The following is a 17126-nucleotide window of genomic DNA, read 5'->3' as shown; positions in this document are numbered from 1 at the left end:
CAAATGGAAAAGAACAGAAATTATAACAAACTGTCTCTCAGACCACAGTGCAATCAAACTAGAACTCAGGACTAAGAAACTCAATCAAAACCGCTCAACTACATGGAAACTGAACAATCCGCTCCTGAACGACTACTGGGTACATAACGAAATGAAGGCAGAAATAAAGATGTTCCTTGAAACCAACGAGAACAAAGATACAACATACCAGAATCTCTGGGACACATTTAAAGCAGTGTGTAGAGGAAAATTTTTAGCACTAAATGCCCACAAGAGAAAGCAGAAGAGATCTAAAATGGACACTCTAACATCACAATTAAAAGAACTAGAGAAGCAAGAGCAAACACATTCAAAAGCTAGCAGAAGGCAAGAAATAACTCAGATCAGAGCAGAACTGAAGGAGATAGAGACACAAAAAACCCTCCAAAAAAAATCAATGAATCCAGGAGCTGGTTTTTTGAAAAGATCAACAAAATTGATAGACTGCTAGCAAGACTAATAAAGAAGAAAAGAGAGAAGAATCAAATAGATGCAATAAAAAATGATAAAGGGGATATCACCACCAACCCCACAGAAATACAAACTACCATCAAAGAATACTATAAACACCTCTAGGCAAATAAACTAGAAAACCTAGAAGAAATGGATAATTTCGTGGACATTTACACTCTCCCAAGACTAAACCAGAAAGAAGTTGAATCCCTGAATAGACCAATAGCAGGCTCTGAAATTGAGGCAATAATTAATAGCCTACCAACCAAAAAAAGTCCAGGACCAGATGGATTCACAGCCGAATTCTACCAGAGGTACAAGGAGGAGTTGGTACCATTCCTTCTGAAACTATCCCAATCAACAGAAAAAGAGGGAATCCTCCCTAATTCATTTTATGAGGCCAACATCTTCCTGATACCAAAGCCTGGCAGAGACAAAACAAAAAAAGAGAATTTTAGACCAATATCCCTGATGAACATCGATATAAAAATCCTCAATAAAATACTGGCAAACCAAATCCAGCAGCACATCAAAAAGCTTATCCACCATGATCAAGTGGGCTTCATCCCTGGGATGCAAGGCTGGTTCAACATACACAAATCGATAAACATAATCCAGCATATAAACAGAACCAAAGACAAAAACCACATGATTATCTCAATAGATGCAGAAAAGGCCTTTGACAAAATTCAACAGCCCTTCATGCTAAAAACTCTCAATAAATTCGGTATTGATGGAACGTATCTCAAAATAATAAGAGCTATTTATGACAAACCCACAGCCAATATCATACTGAATGGGCAAAAACTGGAAGCATTCCCTTTGAAAACTGGCACAAGACAGGGATGCTCTCTCTCACCACTCCTATTCAACATAGTGTTGGAAGTTCTGGCCAGGGCAATCAGGCAAGAGAAAGAAATAAAGGTATTCAGTTAGGAAAAGAAGAAGTCAAATTGTCCGTGTTTGCAGATGACATGATTGTATATTTAGAAAACCCCATCGTCTCAGCCCAAAATCTCCTTAAGCTGATAAGCAACTTCAGCAAAGTCTCAGGATACAAAATTAATGTTCAAAAATCACAAGCATTCTTATACACCAGTAACAGACAAACAGCCAAATCATGAATGAACTCCCATTCACAATAGCTTCAAAGAGAATAAAATACCTAGGAATCCAACTTACAAGGGATGTAAAGCACCTCTTCTAGGAGAACTACAAATCACTGCTCAGTGAAATAAAAGAGGACACAAACAAATGGAAGAACATATCATGTTCTTGGATAGGAAGAATCAATATTGTGAAAATGGCCATACTGCCCAAAGTAACTTATAGATTCAATGCCATCCCCATGAAGCTACCAATGACTTTCTTCACAGAATTGGAAAAAACTGCTTTAAAGTTCACATGGAACCAAAACAGACCCCGCATTGCCAAGACAATCCTAAGCCAAAAGAAAAAGGTGAAGGCATCACACTACCTGACTTCAAACTATACTACAAGGCTATAGTAACCAAAACAGCATGGCACTGGTACCAAAACAGAGATATAGACCAATGGAACAGAACAGAGCCCTCAGAAATAATACCACACATCTACAGCCATCTGATCTTTGACAAACCCGACAAAAACAAGAAATGGGGAAAGGATTCCCTATTTAATAAATGGTGCTGGGAAAATTGGCTAGCCACAAGTTGAAAGCTGAAACTGGATCCTTTCCTTACTCCTTATACGAAAATTATGGATTAGAGACTTAAATGTTAGACCTAAAACCATAAAAACCCTAGAAGAAAACCTTTGCAATACCATTCAGGACATAGGCATGGGCAAGGACTTCATGTCTAAAACACCAAAAGCAACGGCAACAAAAGCGAAAATTGACAAATGGGATCTCATTAAACTAAAGAGCTTCTGCACAGCAAAAGAAACTACCATCAGAGTGAACAGGCAACCTACAGAATGGGAGAAAATTTTTGCAATCTACTCATCTGACAAAGGGCTAATATCCAGAACCTACAGAGAACTCAAACAAATTTACAAGAAAAAAGGAAACAACCCCATCAAAAAGTGGGCAAAGGATATGAACAGACACTTCTCAAAAGAAGACATTCATACAGCCAACAGATACATGAAAAAATGCTCATCATCACTTGCCATCAGAGAAATGCAAATCAAAACCACAATGAGATACCATCTCACACCAGTTAGAATGGCAATCATTAAAAAATCAGGACACAACAGGTGCTGGAGAGGATGTGGAGAAATAGGAACACTTTTACACTGTTGGTGGCACTGTAAATTAGTTCAACCATTGTGGAAAACAGTGTGGCAATTCCTCAAGGATCTGTAACTAGAAATACCACTTGACCCAGCCATCCCATTACTGGGTATATACCCAAAGGATTATAAATCATGCTGCTATAAAGACACATGCACATGTATGTTTATTGCAGCACTATTCACAATAGCAAAGACTTGGAATCAACTCAAATGTCCATCAGTGACAGACTGGATTAAGAAAATGTGGCACATATACACCATGGAATACTATGCAGCCACAAAAAAGGATGAATTTGTGTCCTTTGTAGGGACATGGATGCAGCTGGAAACCATCATTCTCAGCAAACTATTGCAAGAACAGAAAACCAAACACCACATGTTCTCACTCATAGGTGGGAACTGAACAATTAGATCACTTGGACACAGGAAGGGGAACATCACACACTGGGGCCTATTTTGGGGAGGGGACGGGGGGGGGGAGGGATAGCATTAGGAGATACACCTAATGTAAATGATGAGTTAATGGGTACAGCACACCAACATGGCACATGTATATATATGTAACAAACCTGCACGTTGTGCACATGTACCCTAGAACTTAAAGTACAAAAAAAAAAAAAAAGGCCGGGTGCAGTGGCTCACGCCTGTAATCCCAGCACTTTGGGAGGCCAAGGCAGGCGGATCACGAGGTCAGGAGATCGAGACCATCCTGGCTAACAAGGTGAAACCTCGTCTCTACTAAAAATACAAAAAAATAGCTGGGCATGGTGGTGGGTGCCTGTAGTCTCAGCTACTCGGGAGGCTGAGGCAGGAGAATGGCATGAATTCAGGAGGCAGAGCTTGCAGTGAGCCACGATTGTGCCACTGCACTCCAACCTGGGCCAGAGAGCGAGACACTGTCTCAGGAAAAAAAAAAAAAAAGTAAGTATAAGTGAAAAAAAATAAATAAATCAGAGAGAGGGAGAGTTCAATTTCAGGCTATTGGAAAGAAAAAAAAAAGCATATTTAGTTATGCGGGAAAATGAACATGGCATGTTAGAAGAAAAAGGAGGCAAAATTGTATGTATAGTTGAATCCCATTATGTAAATAAAATATATACAAGTGTGTAACTATATAACCTTGTATATAAAACAAATTCTCAGGAAATAAATCATGAGAGAATACACCAATATGTGCATTATGTACACCATGGGGCAAGAAAGGTATGATTTTTGCTTTCCTACACTGTATTATATTTTGAATTTTCAGCAATAGCTATTTTTATTTTTCTGCTGTTTTGCTTTTAAATTTTCTGTTAAAAATTGTTTAATTTTATGGGTACATAGTAGGTATATATATATTTATGGAGTATGGGTATCCATCTGCTCAAGTATTTATCCTTTATGTTAGAATCAATACAATTACACTTTTTTAGTTATTTAAAAATGTAAAATTAAATTATTATTGACTATAGGCCCCCTGTTGTGCTATCAAACACTAGGTCTTATTCATCCTTTATCTTTATTTTTATTTTTATGTTTTTGAGACAGAGTCTTACTCTGTCACCCAGGGTGGAGTATGGTGACACAATCATGGCTCATGGCAGCCTTGACTTCCTGGACTCAGGTGATCCTCCCACCTCAGTCTCCTAAGTAGCTGGCATAGGCATGCGCCACCATGCGTGGCTAGTTTTTTCATATTTTTTGTAGAGTCAATAGTTTGTCACATTGCCCAGGCTGGTCCTGAACTCCTGGACTGAAGTGATTCACTCACCTTGGCCTCTCAAAAGTGCTGAGATTAAAGGCATAAGCCATCATGCTCAGCTTATTCATTTTTTTTTTTTTTTTTTGTTCCCATTAACCATCTCCACCTCCCTGGTGGTCCCCCACTCCCATTTCCGGCCTCTGGTAACCATCCTTTTAGTTTCCATCTCCATGAATTCAATTGTTTTGATTTTTAGATCCCACTAATAAGTGAGAACATGTGATGTTTGTATTTCTGTGCCTGGCTTATTTCACTTAACATAATGACCTCCAGGTCCATCCATGTTGTTGCAAATGACAGAATCTCATTCTTTTTAATGGCTGAACAGTACTCCATTGTGTATAAGTAGCACATTTTCTTTATCCATTCATATGCTGATGGACACTGGTTGCTTCCAAATCTTGGCTACTGTGAACAGTGTTGCAACAAACATGGGAGTGCAGATATACCTTTGATACACTGATTTCCTTTCTTTTGGGTATATATCTAGCAGTGGGATTGCTGGATCATATAGTATCTCTATTTTTTAGTTTTTTGAGGAGCCTCCAAGCACTTCTCCAGAGTGGTTTTACTAATTTACATTCCCACAGACAGCATATGAGGGTTCACTTTTCTCCACATCCTCACCAATATTTATTGCCTATCTTTTGGATAAAAGCCATTTAACTGGTGTGAGATGATAACTCATTGTAGTTTTGAGTTGGATTTCTCTGGTGATCAATGATGTTGAACACCTTTTCCTATGTCTGTTTGACATTTGTATGTCTTCTTTTGAGAAATCTCCATTCAATTCTTTCACCCATTTTTGAATTGGATGATTAGATTTTTTTTCCTATAGAGTATAAGCTCCTTCTATATTCTAGCTATAAATCTTTTGTCAGATGTGTAGTCTGCAAATATTTTGTCCCATTCTGTGGGTCGTCTCTGCACTTTGTTGACTGTTTCCTTCACTGTGCAGCTTTTTAACTTGATGCAATCCCATCTATCCACTTTTGCTTTGGTTGCCTGGTTGGGGGGTGGTATTACTCAATAAGTCTTTGCCCAGACCTGTGTCCTGGAAAAGTTCCCCAATGTTTTCTTGTAGTAGTTTCATAATTTGAGGTGTTAGATTTAAGTCTTTAATCCATTTTGATTTGACTGTTGTATAAGGTGAGAGAGAGGGATCAAGTTTTGTTTTTCTGCATATAAATGTCTAGTTTTCCCTACATAATTTATTGAAGAGATTGTTTTCTCCCAATGTATGTTCCCGGCATCTTTGTCAAAAATGAATTTGCTACAGGTGTGTGGACTTGTTTCTGGGTTCTCTATCCTGTTCCATTGGTCTGTGTGTCTGTTTTTATGCCAGTACCATGCTATTTTGGTTACTATAGCTCTGCAGCAGAGTTTGAAGTCAGGTAATGTGATTCCTCCAGTTTTGTTCTTTTTGCTATTCTGGGTCTTCTGGGATTCCAGATAAATTTTAGGATTTTTTTTTTTTACTACTTTTGTGAAAAATGTCATTGGTATTTTGCAGTGAATCTGCAGATTGCTTTAGGTAGTATGGACATTTTAATAAAATTGATTCTTCCAATCCATGAACATGGTATGTCTTCATTTTTTAATGTCCGCTTCAAGTTTTTCATCAGTGTTTTATAGTTTTCATTGTAGATATCTTTCATTTCTTTGGTCAATACCTAGGTATTTAATTTTATTTGTGACTATTGTAAATAGGATTACTTTTGTGGTTTCTTTTTCAGATTGTTCACTGTTGGCATATAGAAATGTTATTGATTTTTGTATGTTGGTTTCTGTCCCACAACTTTTCTGAACTTGTTTATCAGTTCTAATATTTTTTTGTTGGACTCTTTAAGTTTTTTGAAATATAAAGTCATATCCTATGCAAGCAAGGATAATTTGACTTTTTCCAATTTGGATGCTCTATATCTTTCTCTTGTCTGATTGCTCTAGCTAAAACTTCCAGTACTATGTTGAATAACAGTGGTGAAAGTGGGCATCTTTGTCATGTTCCAGATCTAACAGGAAAAGTTTTCAGTTTTTCCCCATTCAGTATGATACTTGCTGTGGATCTGTCATATAAGGTTTTTATTATGTTGGGGTATGTTCTTTCTATACCCAGTTTTTTGAGGGTTTTTATCATGAAGGGATGTTAAATTTTGTCAAATGCTTTTTCAGCATCAATTGAAATGATAGTAAGTTTTTGTCTTTCATTCTGCTGATACGATGTATTACACTGATTGATCTGTGTATACTGAACCATCCTTGCATTGCTGGGATAAATTCCACTTGCTCAGATGAATAATCTTTTAAGTGTATTGTTGAACTCAGTTTGCTGGTATTTTGTTGAGGATTCTTGCACCAATATTTATCAGAAATATTAGCCTGTAGTGCTCCTTTTTTTTTTTTTGGACGTTTCTTTGTCTGGTTTTGGTATAGGGGTAATAATTACCTAATAGGATTAGTTTGAAAATATTTGCTCTTCCTCTATTTTTGGGATACTTTGATTAGGACTGGTATTAGCTCTTCTTTAAATGTCTGGTAGAATTTAGCAGTGAAGCCCTTGGGTCTTGGGCTTTTCTTTACTGGTAGACTTTTTGTTACAGCTTTGATCTCATTTCTTGTTATTGGTCTGCTCAGGTTTTGGATTTCTTCATGGGTCAATCTTGGTAAATTGTCTGCATTAGGAACTTATCCATTTCCTCTAGATTTTCCAATTTACCGGCTTATAGCTACTCATAGTAGTCACTAATGGTCCTTTGAATTTCTGTAGTATCAGTTGTAATATTTCATGTTTTTCATATCTGAGTTTATTTATTTGGGTTTTATCTTTCTTTGTTTTCAAAGTCTGGCCAAAGGTTTGTCATTTTAAAAAATCTTCAAATAGCCAACTTTTTGTTTCATTGATCTCGTATTGTTTTCTTCATTTCAAATTCATTTATTTCTGCACTGATCTTTATTATTTCTTTTCTTCTACTAAATTTTGGTTCAGTTTGCTCTTGCTTTTCTAGTTCTTTAAGATACACAGGTTGTCATTTAAAGTTTTTCTTCTTTTTTAGATGTAGGCATTTATAGCTATAAATTTCTCTCTTCATATTGCTTTTTTTTATCCCATAAGTTTTGGTGGGTTGTGTTTCCTTTAGCATGTGTTTCAAGGAAATTTTCAATTTCCTTCTTAATTTCCTCATTGACCCACTAGTCACTCAGGATCACATTGTTTAATTTTCGTGTGTGTATGGTTTCCAAAATTCCTCTTGTTGTCGATTTGTAGTTTTATTCCATTTAGTCAGATAAGGTATGTGGTATTACTCCAATTATTTTTGAATGTTTTCAGACTGATTTTGTGACCTAACATATGGTATATCCTTGAGAATGATCCATGTGCTGAGGAAAAGAATGTGGATTCTGCAACCATTAGATAAAATGTTCTGTAAATATCTACTAGATCCGTTTTATCTATAGCGCAGATGAAGTGTGATGTTTCTTCATTTCTCATGCTGAAAATGGGGTGTTGACATCTCCAGTTATTATTGTATTGGGGCCTATCTCTCTCTTCAGCTCTAATAACATTTACTTTATATATCTGGGTGCTCCAGGGTTGGGTGCGTATATATTTACAATTGTTATATCCTCTTGCTGAATTGACCCCTTTGTCATTATATAATAACCTTCTTTGTCTCTTCTTACAGTTTTCATCTTGAAATCTACGTTGTCTGGTATGAGTATAGCTATTCCTGCTCTGTTTTGGTTTCCATTGGCATGGAAAGTCTTTTTCTATCCCTTTATTTTCAGTGTATGTGTATATTTATAGACGTACCTAAAAGTATGTCTTTAAATATAGAGAAGTGTGTTTCTTGTAGGCAACATATCATTGGGTCTTCTTTTTTCATCCATTCAGCCACTCTATGTCTTTTGATTGGACAGTATAGTCTATTTACATTCAATGTTATTATTGATAAGTTGGGGCAGACTTCTGCCATATTGTTATTTGTTTTCTGGGTGCTTTGTGGTCTTCTCTTCTTTCTTGTCCTCCTTTTAGTGAAACTGACTTTTGCTGGTGGTATGCTTTAATTTCTTGCTTTCTATTTTTTTGTGTATTCATTGTAAGTTTTTCAATTTGAGGTTACCATGAGGCTTGAAAATATCTTACAATAGTAAATGTTACTAACATTTGTTGAGCACCTAGAATGTACCAGATACTGAGCTAAGTACCTTATAGGCTATTTCACTGTTATTACTTCCATTTTACATATGGGAAGCTAACTAGATTAACATTTCAGGTAAGCAAGAGAACTGAAATTCATACCTGGGCACCTGGGTAGAGTGGTGTCTTGCTGATCAGTGTCCCATACTGCCTCTTGCTCCATGTGATCTGAATGAACTATGAAAAGGACTCTTGCCCCAAAGTGTCATCTTGTCTCTATCAAACCTGTCTGCACTTCTCACAATTAAAGAGCAATTTGTGTCAGGGAAACCATTATAACATGTAAAACTTCCCTTAATTAAGAAATAGTAATTCTTGGATATAGTAATATATTAAAACATTGATATAGCCAACAAGTCATGTCCACCCATATTACACAAGGGGTACACAAGAGGTGTCTCAGATGCATTGATGTATTGAGGCAGGTGAATAAAATGGGTTCTCCTCTACCAACTCCTTTCTCTCTAAACCCTCCAAGTTTAAAGGTTGTTTTCTATCCTTCTTTTGGATTCCTTAACTATTCATGAGAATTGTTTCAACCAGTTGAAAAATAAGTATGCAGTTTATTATTCATTTCACTTAATGAGATTAATCACATTACTCATAAAGAAAAGGAGATACAGGCATTCTTTACTATATGATTTGTCTTAGATAGTGATGCAAAAGATGGAGTCAGAGGTAGTAAGCTAAACAAATAATACTCCCTAATGCAGAAGGGAGATAAAGTTTTACAGATGAATTATTCTGCTTTCATATTAGAATCATTGTGCTCCAGGTATATCAGAAAATTGACTGAGGCTCCTTTATGTGCATATGCAAAAATGAAACAAAAAAAAGAAGTGAAAAGCCTAGGGAGTTTGAATTAAAACCTAGGCTGTGTGAGATAGGTGTTATGAATGAGATGAAAAACAAAATTGATACATGTGTAAACATTTATTAAGCACTCATGTTATGGAGACCTCATGTACACACAAATTTTATGCAGAATTTGTCTATGCAGAAGTCACATAGAAGTTAGAAAAGAAAGACTCATATTGCTTTGCATAATTTTCTGTAACTATCAAGAAAAAATTCCTGTTCAAAATATATAATTATCTATTAATATCCTTCCCTCTCATTTAGGGCAATTTTTATCATCCTGAGAAGACTACTTGTCAAAATCAGCAATGATACTCACAAGTAGATTCTGTAGTAATATCTGTTCAGACACTGCTTCTGTTCTATCCTCTCTCTCCTCCATTCTGTACAATAAACACCTCTCCTTTACATCTCTTATATTCCTGTTGTCTCTGTGCTTCAGTCTGGATATTTTATATCATCCTATCTTAACTGTTCATTAACTGTCTAAACAGCTGTATCTAATCTACTAGTAAATCCACGTATTATATTCTAAATTTCAGGTATTGTATTTTTAAGTTCTAGAATTCCATTGGATTATGTCATATAGGTTCTAATTCTGCCCTAAAATACTTCATCTTCTCATCCGATTTATTCCCTGGGACTATTTTTATTATCTGCCTTTCTCTCAGTTTTCAGTTATTTCATTGGTCTCCTGATATGCCTGGCAACTAGTGATTGCTGGGGTAAATTGTAAGCAAACTATTTTAGACATAATTTGAGGCTCTGAATCATGCTATCCTTCTCCAGAGAAAAACAGATGTAAGAGTAGAATCAGATCACTTTAATTCAGTCTAGCATTAATACAACTCAAAACTGGATATAAGTATTTGCAAGATCTGGACTATTTCTAGTTTACCTTTACTCCTAAGGAGGTATTGTCCATTCAGGGGTCCCAGCTAAAAACTTGGAGGGTTAACCAGGTCCACTCCAGTTTGGTTTTCCCTGAATGACAGCTGTTGTCTCCCTAGCCCTGTGAAACTACTGAAAGCCCTAATCAGCTTCTCAGCTACAGTGTTCTCTTCAGCTTTTGGCATCTCTGCATCATTTTTTGAATCAGAAAATACCTTAAAGAGGCAATGCTTAGGGCTTTTATTCTCTCTGGAATTCTGGTCCCTCAACTTATTGCAATTTTTATAATTTTCTAATGCTTTCAATTAGTTTTGTTCCAATTTCATATGCCTTTTCTGGTTGTTTGTATTTAGAGAGTTCATTTGATATAAGTTATTCCTCCAGTGGAAATGAATATCTTCAAATATCTATTAATTTTTAAAACATAAAACCTGCTCTGATCCAGCATTTTGACTTTTAGTATTTTATCCTACAGATTAATTAATACATGGGCCCAAAATATATGTACAACAATGTTCATTCCAGTATTATCTATAAGAGAAAAAGACATGAAAAAAATCAACAAAGTACATCAATAAAGAATAGGTTCAATACATGATAGCATAGCTATGTAATGAAACACAATATATTGTGAAATCAAATGGCCTAGGTTTGTATGTGGTAAAATGTAAATGATATCTATATGGAACAAACAAAATCATATGTATGTGAAAAGTAATATGTATAGCACATACCAATTTAGATAAAAATGAATAAACACATGCATATATATTTTTATATGCAAAAGAATGTTTCTAAAGAGATATATTAGAACAGAAGAGAGTGATTGTTCTGGGAAAGAACAGAAAAACTAGGGGCTTGGTGTCACTGGAAGACTTTTCATTATTTTATTGTGTTGAATTTATTTTTCACATATTACGTTTTAATTTTATATTTAATACACACTATTTAAAAGAAAAAATAGTGTGATAAATATTACATGCCATGAGACAAGAGAAAAATAGCAGCTCAAAGAAAGCTTATTTAAGCAAGAAAACCTCACAGTAGTGAGCTTTGAATTGAGATTTTAAAGAGAGATTTAGCAGAGTGGTGGAGGGATAACACATGCAGACAGGGAAGGATAACATGGAGGTAGGAAGAGATATTCACTGTAGGGAAACCACAGATAGTTCAAAATTGATGAAGCATAGGGAGTTATTCCATTGACTACCTATCTTACAAGCCTCATTTTCCACCAAGGACAGATTGTGTCAGGGTAAGGAGTTGAAATTTTATTTTGAAGCATAGGGAGCAACTCCAAAGTCTATAAGGAAAGTGTAATATATGATTAGCTTTGCATTTCATATATATCATGATGGTACTGTGGACTACTGACTGACAAGGTGCAAGACAGGGAGGAGATACTTGTGCTAGACGACTGCTGCAATAATCTACAGGAGATGCCAATGTGTGATTGTGAGGATAAAAGGGAGGAAATAGTAAGATATTAAGAAGGGTAGAATTAAAAGAACTTAGGTTCTTAGGAACAAAGGAGTATATGAAGTTACTTATTACAATTTTCTTTGACAATGGGGCCAGCCCTTCAGTGTCAGGAAACATAAAAATGGCATAGATAAGAAAGAAATGTTTAGTTCTGCTGTTGAGGTTGAGGGGCTTGGGGACGTTTAATAGATGACAGTGTGGGGGTACAGCTGAATACATATACATGTCTGGAACACAGGACAATGTTGAAGAAACAGACTTAGTTATTACAAGAATAAAACTCGTAGTTGGGACTATTTCAGATCACCACAGGAGGAAGGCTATGAAGGGAACCACAATATATAAAAGGTGGAGTATACAAAGAAAGCCCCAAAGGAAAGCTAAGGAAGTACTCAGGAAGATTTCAGGAGTGAGTAGCCTCACAGAAGCCAATGGATGACAGTTTCAAGAAGGAACATACTCTTTCAGAGAAATCTAGAAACACAGGAGCTGAAATGTGTCAGTGGTATTGAGAAACTAGATTACATACTGTATTAATGTGACAGAATTACCTAGTGCTTGTTTGAAGGTCAGATTTCTGGTCCCTGGTCCCTCTGAGCAGAAATTTGTGGGGATGGAAAAAGAATTTATGCATTTTTAAGAAGGTTTCCAGTGAATTACACCCTCAGGTCTGAAAACAACTATAGCAAATTGTAAACTCTTCAAGAAGAAGATTCTTGTTTGTTTAACTCCTCATGTATACTTAGTGTTCACCATAGCATCTGTCATATATAGATCCTCAACAAATATTCAGTAATTTAAAAATGAGATGAATGAATGAATAGACGGAGAGATGAAAAGCTACTGAATGAAAGAACTAAAGAACTAATGTCTGCCAAAATCTTGGCAAGATTATTGGAGCTTACATTCTAATGGTACAGGGCAGATAATATACATGTGAACAGATGAACACATAAAATAATTTGCAGAGATCTGCTTTAGCTAGAGTAGTCAGGGAAAGCTGCTTTGAGGAGGTGGCATTTAAATTATCATTTAAATAATGAGAAGGTATTAACCAGTGATAGTCTGTGGACAAAACATTTCAGGTAGGGGAAGGTCCTAATGAGAAAAAGGGTGAATAAAGTGTGTTTAAGTAATAAAGAGACCTATGCGGCTACAGCTAAGGGAATGAGACAGAGAACGGGAGAACCGTGGAAGATGAGCCTGAAAAGATGGATAGGATGCTGATCATATAGGCTCTCACAAGTTGTGATCTATCGCTGTTTGGATGTTATTCTAATTCCAATAAGAACCCACTTACATTTTAAACAAAGTAGGGATATGATTTGATTTACACTTGAAAAATATCATTCTGATATCTATATAAATAACGGATCACGGCAGGGCAATGGTGGAAGTAAGCAGACCAGTTAGAGGTTGAGGTAGTATTCCAGACAAAAGGTGATTATGGTATGGTGGTAGTAGTAGAGACAGTGAGAAGAGTTTGGAGTTATAATAGAATATATTCTGGAAATAGAGCAGACAAGATCATGTTAATGAGTCAGATATAGCAGGTGAGGGAAAAAGGAGTCTAAACAATTTGGATTTTTGCCTGTAGGCAATGAGGACTCATTTAAAGTTTTGATTGAGTGACACAAATACAGTAGAATATATTAGAACGATTATCTTGGGGCAAGAAGCAAACAGAATTCTTTGGAAAATAAAATAGAAGGTAGAGGCAAATTTGGAGGTGTTAGTATTATTCTAGGCCTGAAGTAACAGGCATCTGAATTAAGGTGATGACAAAAGGAATGGCAAAAAAACGATGGATATCAAGGCTACCATCGAGTATGTAGAGATTGAATTTGTGGTATCTGTGGGCACTGAAGTTTCGCTGATAAATATGGACCACAAAGACTTGGGAGTCATCAGAATATAGCTAATAAAGTCAAGAGAGCGATTGAGATTACCTAGAAAAAGTTTCTAAAGGGAAAATGGAGCCTAAACTAGGAATCAGTAAAAGAACAGGACTATCCAGAATGAAAGTAGAAAAACGAGGAAAGTGTGGTTCCATCAATGTAACTAGAAGCATTTCAAGATGCGTCTGTAACTGGGAAATACGGACTAAGAAGTATCTATTGTGTTTGGCAAAATGGGTATCGTGAGTGATTTCGGTCACAGCTGTATCCGTTTAGAGGCAGAATGAGAAGACAGATTCCAGGTACTTGAGGCATCTCAGACATGAAGAAGTACTGACAATGAATACAGATAACACTTCTATATATTTTGGTTTTGAAGCAAAGAAGAAAGAGAGGTAGTCAGAGAAAAACTAGGGTGGAGAAAGGGGGTCTTTAGGATTGGACAGTCTGTATTATGTTCCAATATTGATGTGAAGGAGACAAAGAGACTGAGAATGAAGACAGTCTAGGGGGTGGGTTGACTGCAATGTCTCTGAGAAGGCAGGTGTGAATGGGATCCAAGCACAGGTAGGGCCTTAGCCATATAAGGAAGAAAGAACACTTCTCCCAGTTACAGTAAGCAAGGATAGGTGTAGGTACAGGGAAATTAGTAGGGGTGGTGCTGGAGTTGGGAGGGAGGCAGTGCGATTTCTTATATCATGGCTCCTATTTCCTCTGTGAAGGAAGATGTGTCATCCACTTAAAGTAAGGGGTAAGGTGAAGGGATTTTAAATTTTAGGACAGTGGAGAAGGAATAAAATAGCCATTATGGAGAATGGGTAGAAAATAATTCTAGGGAAATTTAAGATTGTCAGAGCAAGTTGAGGAACTTGCTAAAGAATCATTGAATAAAATGAATTTTGCATTTTGTGTTTAAACATCCTATGGTAATACGAAGGTTAACTCATAATCAACATCATGGTGCTTCTCAAAACCTTGTTTCCCTTTTCTACAAAGAATATCAACACACTTAAAATCTAAACTTACGACTTCAAATTTTGGAAATAGCTCTTTTGGCCAATACTTTGGCTAATGCCAGTCTCTCACTTCTGAATTTTTCTTTCATTTCCATAAATCTGTACAATGTTTTGGTAGAAGCTAAATTTAGTCTGATGGCAGTGAACAGATGTAAACATGATACAATGGAGCTACAGAACAAATTGCTGTGAGAAACGTCCTATCAGATAAGCATAGAAAGCAACCATGTTCCATAAATTGACTTAAATAAATGACACCAAACTATCTAGAAACCAAATACAATTTGTCACAATTATATAATCATTTCATTTTTCTTTTAATCTTTACTATCTGCCTGGAATATACTAGATGCTTAATAATAATTATTAAGGAATTAACACTATAAAAAATAACATTGCAGAGATTTCTAGGCATTTGGTACATATTGATTGATAAACCATAAAATAATCAATTACAAATAACTCCCCCAAAAAGGTAAAACCCATGAAGGTATTGAAAAGTGTAACTGCTAACAGTTCATATCACAGCAATGGTATTAAAACAGCCCAGAGACAATATTGATGAATTAAGAGCATGGGACAAGAAAATGATAACTTGTTAAAAGAGATAGGTTCTTTCACAGGAGAGAGATTTTCTTTTTTCCATCATCATGATAGAATATAAATACCCCACATAGTGTAATAATTAAACATTCTAGTTAATGATGCATTGCCATACTAAACATAACATTTGCTCTAAAACTCTAATAAAATATAGTACATTGAATAGAAAGAGTAAATGAAAACAACTGAATATTTAATGTTTAAAACATGTTTAGGGTTTCACAATAAGAAGTTAAGTAGAGTAATTTGAAATCTTGGGATAATTTTTTTTTTTACTATGCTGCAAGTCAATTTCTTAATTGGTAAAAGAGAAGGGGTTACATTAATCTCTAAAGAAAGTTTCTACTCCTGTTTCTGATGACAAAGCATGTGATCACACAAACTATCAGATACTTTAATAGTATAGCACATTTTATATAGAATACAGTGTTCATTTTAATAAAAATAGACTTTCTGACAGAGCAATTTCTTTTTAGGTATAACTGTGTCTTATATTTGGGTTAACAAGTTGGTAATTAATTTTTATAATTTAAACATTTTCATTTCCATTTGAAGTTTATTTTTTTCATAAATATACTATAAATGTATTTGATTTTTTCTAAAATAAAATACATTTTGTAATCATTATATCATGGCATTATTTTGTTTTCTCCTTTAGATGACTGTATTTTGAGATCTAGTATAAATTCTTACCTCTATGAGATATGGCTCCATTTGATCCAGGGTTTTCCCAAGATGTTTATCAGGATCTAAGCCTGCCAAGAAAGGTTAAATTTTTTAAAGATAACTCTCAGATAGGAACTTTAAAGACCCATTCCCTTTCCCTTGGCCCCTCCTTGCCTAGGAAAGCAGTGTGTATATATTTTAATTGCTTTGATCATAAAGTAAAATGTACTTTGCTAGTATTTACTATTCTATTCCCCTTGGGTAACTGGTTTTATTGCTTCTGAAAAGTAAGTTTCCATTTATTTCAATTGCACTGTGTCAACTACCAGATGCATTGTTTCAATTCCTTTATTCATTTTGAGGATAGAAAAATGTCTGGAATTTTAGGATAGAAAAAAAGAGTATCATTTCAAATACCTAAACTTTTAATTCTTTATATTTTAATGGTTATGGTTTATTTTATTGATGGACAACAGCATTAACTTTCTGATTTATCCCTATTTTATTTAAACTTCAAACTTCTTACTTAGACAATAAGAGTAGAAAATAGCAGTAGACTGTTATGCTTAAGTATTAATTCACTTAATAGTAGCATATGGGCACAAATAATTGCATTATTAAATTAAATGAGATTTCATTTCAATGACTCCTTTGCAACAATGTATTTTTCAAGTAAAGATACAGACAACTCTGAAAAATCATCACTGTGCCAACAGCATGTGCATAACCTTTAATAAAGATATTAAACTGACATAACAGTAGCGTTTACATAGGTGATGGAGTGCGGGAGACAAGTGTGAGCTACATGAATGCTTTCTATACACCAAGACTAATCAGCCAGGAAAAAAATCACACGTCACAAGTCGGCCATGAAATAAATGAATTCATTTTGGATATTTACATTCATATTTACATATATTGGCCTAGCTTCATTTACAAAAGTTAATGTAATGAAAGGCAATACTATAGTGCAAAGACAGTTTTGTCAACAAATGGTGTGA

At 35.4% G+C, this 17126-nt stretch overlaps 1 protein-coding gene across 1 annotated transcript in view; it reads right to left on the bottom strand.

Moving 5' to 3' along the window:
- Positions 1-17126, bottom strand: part of DPH6 (diphthamine biosynthesis 6) — a 178577-nt gene that overhangs the window by 27662 nt on the left and 133789 nt on the right. The window contains exon 6 of the mRNA XM_003900739.5: positions 16153-16214. Within this exon, the coding sequence (XP_003900788.2) occupies positions 16153-16214 (62 nt within the window). The remainder of the gene's footprint in view (positions 1-16152; positions 16215-17126) is intronic.

This window comes from Papio anubis, chromosome 7, assembly GCF_008728515.1.
Source record: "Papio anubis isolate 15944 chromosome 7, Panubis1.0, whole genome shotgun sequence".
Lineage (NCBI taxonomy): Eukaryota > Metazoa > Chordata > Mammalia > Primates > Cercopithecidae > Papio > Papio anubis.
This window is presented reverse-complemented; position numbering and strand designations above follow the sequence as displayed.